The sequence below is a fragment of the Crocuta crocuta genome, unplaced genomic scaffold (assembly GCF_008692635.1).
Source record: "Crocuta crocuta isolate KB4526 unplaced genomic scaffold, BGI_CrCroc_1.0 scaffold49, whole genome shotgun sequence".
Taxonomy (NCBI): Eukaryota; Metazoa; Chordata; class Mammalia; order Carnivora; family Hyaenidae; genus Crocuta; species Crocuta crocuta.
In genome coordinates, this window is record NW_027536462.1 from 27,008 (window position 1) to 31,261 (window position 4,254).

Below are 4,254 nucleotides of genomic sequence, written 5' to 3' on the forward strand. Positions count from 1 at the left end.
CAAACTAATACTAGAGTCAAAACCAAATTGTTATAATCAACAAAAGCTCCTCCCTTTCCAAATAGCAAGACAATATATGCTGCTCAAAGGTAACAGTCATCTGAAATATGGTTTTAAAATAACCCAAAGTGAAAATGCAAATGTGTTGATGCTTATAAGAAATCCTGCAAGTAAATTAAGAGTTCTGCTTTATTAGTAAGAAGCAATTCTTTTTTTTTTTTAAATGAAAGCTTATTTTAAAAAAAAACATTAATTTTTATGGGTGATGGGCATTGAGGAGGGCACTTGTTGGGATGAGCACTGGGTGCTGTAAGTCAACTTGACAATAAATTATATTCATAAAAAAATTAACAAATATTTTTGAGAGAGAGAGTGCATGTGTGCAAAAGCAGGGGAGGGGCAGAGGGAGAGGAGGAGACACAGAATCCAAAGCAGGCTCCAGCCTCTGAGCTGTCAGTGCAGAGCTCAATGCAGGGCTCAAACTCAAGAACCTTGAGATTATGACCTGAGCCCAAGGCAGACACTTAACAAACTGAGCTACCCAGGCGACCCCCAAAGAAGCTAAATTCTTGATACTCACCTGGCGGAGGATTTAAGTAAACACCATTACATGTAAGGAGTTTTTTCATGAACTGAAAATATTCCAAACTGTACTGCATTCGGTTATGCATGAATTGCACGTTCTGCTTCCGCACACTTCTCTCAATGGCTGATGGCATAATAATCTGATGGGGTCTTGTGCTGATAGCGAGTTCGGATATGTATCTTATCAACTCATCACCCTGGTCTATGGTATCCAGTCGTTCATAAAAAAGTATGTAAGCATTCCACCACCTTTTCTGGCGCCTGTATGACATGCGCTTCATCATGTGATCAAATACCTCTCCCATGTACTCTCCACCAAAACACTGGTTTTTCATTTCTTCATCATCGTCCATTTTACACTCTGTTACATCTCCGTCATCAAATTTATACCAGCGATTTCTCTCGCCATCCCCACCATTCCTTTGAATGATGTATGAATAATAATGTCCCCCACTTGCTTGGCCACTGTGCACTAGCACACCCACGAGTCTGTATTTCGTGCTTCCTGCCGTCTCACTTTCAGACTGCTCATTCTGTTGTATCAGCTGACTCTCTGGGTTTACGTTATCTCCTTCCAGCTTTGCAACACCTGCAACTGTGTAAGGCTCCATGTCCAGCTCACGAGGAAATTCAAAATAATCATTGAACTTGATTGCACATTCTCTTTCCCAGTCATAGTCGAATCGTTTCAGTTGGATGGCAAGAACAGGAGGTAATTTTTTAATTAGCAAGCGCTTTACGGTATCAACCTAAAATAAACAGAGCAAGTTACTAGATGTTCTTTTATAATCCACTGCAAAAAAACAAACCAGAAAATTGTAGTATTAAATTCTCTTTAAGACGAATCTGAGGTTATAAATGCAAACAAACACACATTATTGAATATAATCAACATAATTAGGTCACAGTGGGTATTGAAAAAATGCTAACGCTGTTAATATGGAAATAGCTGATGCCACTTGTTACAAATTGCAAAAAGGAGTGACACAGACATTACTCACTGCCTACCTGGTTTCTATATTGTCACTGCCACCTAACCATTATTACTTGACACTTACTGTTATTCTAATGAAGGTGTGCTTTGTTACGAGCCAACAAAAGAAATTTAACAGCAGCTAGTATTTATTGGGCCATTAAGTGCCAAGGTAGTATGCTCAGTACTGTCTGAGCAGTAACAGCCTACCAGACAGGAACGGAATGGGGAGGGGGAGGGGGATCAGGAGCAGCACAAAGACAGAGTCACTTGCCTCAAGTCTCAGAGCTGTGGGTGACAGGCAGTATAATATGGCTTTACAGCTCTCATCTCCACCTCTAGACTTTACTATCTCCTTAGGTGGTGTGTAAATGTCAAAGCAATACAGGTGACTGGGACGTGAGAGTTTGGGAGCCCAGAAAGAGACACATTATTTACTGTATGTGCTGGTAAGTGCCCAGAGATAAAACTTTATCAGGTGGGTCTAAAAATCTGACATGACCAAATCAAGTAATGAAGGTTTCAGTAAACTTCTTGGTCCTTGCAAGTAACTGGACACGGAAAAAACAAAAACAAAAACACCAAGTAACTGGACACAACAGGAGAAATGCTTTCCCATTAGGGCTATGGCTTTGAGGGGTTCAATCGCAGTTTGGTTGGCTATGGATGGAAAGTGTACGTGGAACTCCGACAAGAGAATGTGATATTAAGCTATGATTTCTGAAGCGCTCACTCTTATTCACCTGATTCCCTAGCCCTTCTGGCTCTAGTTTCTCTCAATCTTCTATCCTTAAAAACCCTTTACATCCGTTATCTTAACTACTTTCTGCTACCACTCTAACAAAGCAGGGTAGGGAATAAAAAGAGGGTGAACTCTGACAAAGGCAATCAACTTTCAAATCCATTAAAGGTAATCATAATTATTTTAAAAACCTGGGTTAAGTCCTACCTTTTTATTGCATTTTTCACAATGATATGCATTTGCACCTTCTAATAAATCTCCTTTGACATATTGTTCCAAAGAATCGAGAAGATTTTGGTGATTTCTGATGTCGACATTCAAAGTTGTAAAAGATTCTTCACACTCGTATCTAAAGATATCATTTAAGAAATAATCAAAAAAGATTTCTTAGCTTTCTAAACATTTTTAGTTACAGACTTCATGAAAACTAAATTTGTGATATTTATAACATGAAACCCGTAAGTCACAGAATGTTAGCAATAAATGACACATTTTTGGGTCACTTATCCAGTGCTGGGCACATTAAGTTGTTTATACACTATGCACCAGGTTGTTTGCCTTGATGACAAACCTGCTAAAGAAATTGCACCATCTCCGTTTCAGAGATGAAGGAAGTAGGGTTCAGAAAGGTTCACCTTGTCAAGATGACTAGGCAAAACAGTTTGAAGCCGGTATGTCTAGCTTCACAGCTTAAGGTCTTTACAGTCTACTGGGCTGCCTCCGCCATCATCTGTTTAGATGGTAAATAAATGCCAAGACCAAAGCATGAACGCATCAACTTCTGCAAAGGTTATTTTAAACTATTAATGGGCTGGATTTTTCAATGGTCCTTCTTCTCTGTAATGGAAACCTTAATAAAGCACAAGTTTGAACATACCAATGAATAGGAGATAAGAAATCTGAGTAGGAGACAGAATCCCACCTTGTGAAAATTTCCTAGCAAGGGAATTTTCAGATTTCTGAGGAGATACATTCCATAATCAGAACATGGAACATGGGGAATGCACGCTCAAACCATCAAATTCATTCATTCAACAAATATATTCAAAGTGCCTTCCACAAAAGTACTCTGGGATAGTCACTGTTGAAGACACTCCCTCATATTTAGGGCTTTTCAGTTTACTTAGGGGGAAAAAAGGTATACAAAGGTATTTACAAGTGGCACGAATGGATATGAAATAGGTATTAAGCTCATTGGCACTATAATCAGGGAATAACTCATAAAAGAGAAAAAAGGAAGTCAAAACTTATGACTTCACTTAAAAAAGTAGGACATTTGAAGATGAGAAGCCAGCAACATTTTTCTATATAAGTGTAATGATTATAAACTATTAACTTGGGCCGTGAGGTCTTTCTGACTGTGCTGTAACAGGGAAAGCAGCCTGAGACCAGGTAAAGAGATGGGTATGTTCCAATAACCCTTTATAAAAACAGATGCAAGGCTGGATTTGACCTATGTTGCACAGTTTGTTAATCCATGATCTACACAAATAATGCCCTAAAAACAGACAAACGTGGGATTCTTTAGGTAACCTTCTGGCATGTACTAAGAACACGACTTGTGGAGTAGGTATCTGAACTTTAGGGATCTTACTTATGATCATGCTCTCTGGACATTTTCACTTAGCAAAGAAAAGCAGTAATTCCCAGATAACTTTGAAAACAAAACCAAACCAAGAAGGACTGATTAGAATGACCAAGAAGATGGCTATTTTATCAGTAATTAAAAACAAAAGGTTAAAATGACAGTTTTATTGTCCACCTAATGCAAAAGGTCTTCCAAATGGACCAAAAGTTGTCCAGGCTACATGAACAATACAAGGTCTTGTTCTGAATGAATGGTTTTAACCTCACGGAAACTTCTCAACCGACTGAGCCACCCAGGCACCCCTCATGGAAAATTGTCATTACCTCTCTGCTCATCATTTCCCTTTGATCAAAAATGAAATACTCC

General features: G+C 38.8%; 1 protein-coding gene across 1 annotated transcript in view; it reads right to left on the reverse strand.

Moving 5' to 3' along the window:
- The window catches only part of USP9X (ubiquitin specific peptidase 9 X-linked), a 97,275-nt gene that overhangs the window by 18,764 nt on the left and 74,257 nt on the right, over positions 1-4,254 (reverse strand). Inside the window, 2 exon segments of the mRNA XM_077748493.1 lie at positions 581-1,334; positions 2,508-2,649. Coding sequence (XP_077604619.1) covers positions 581-1,334; positions 2,508-2,649 — 896 coding nt within the window.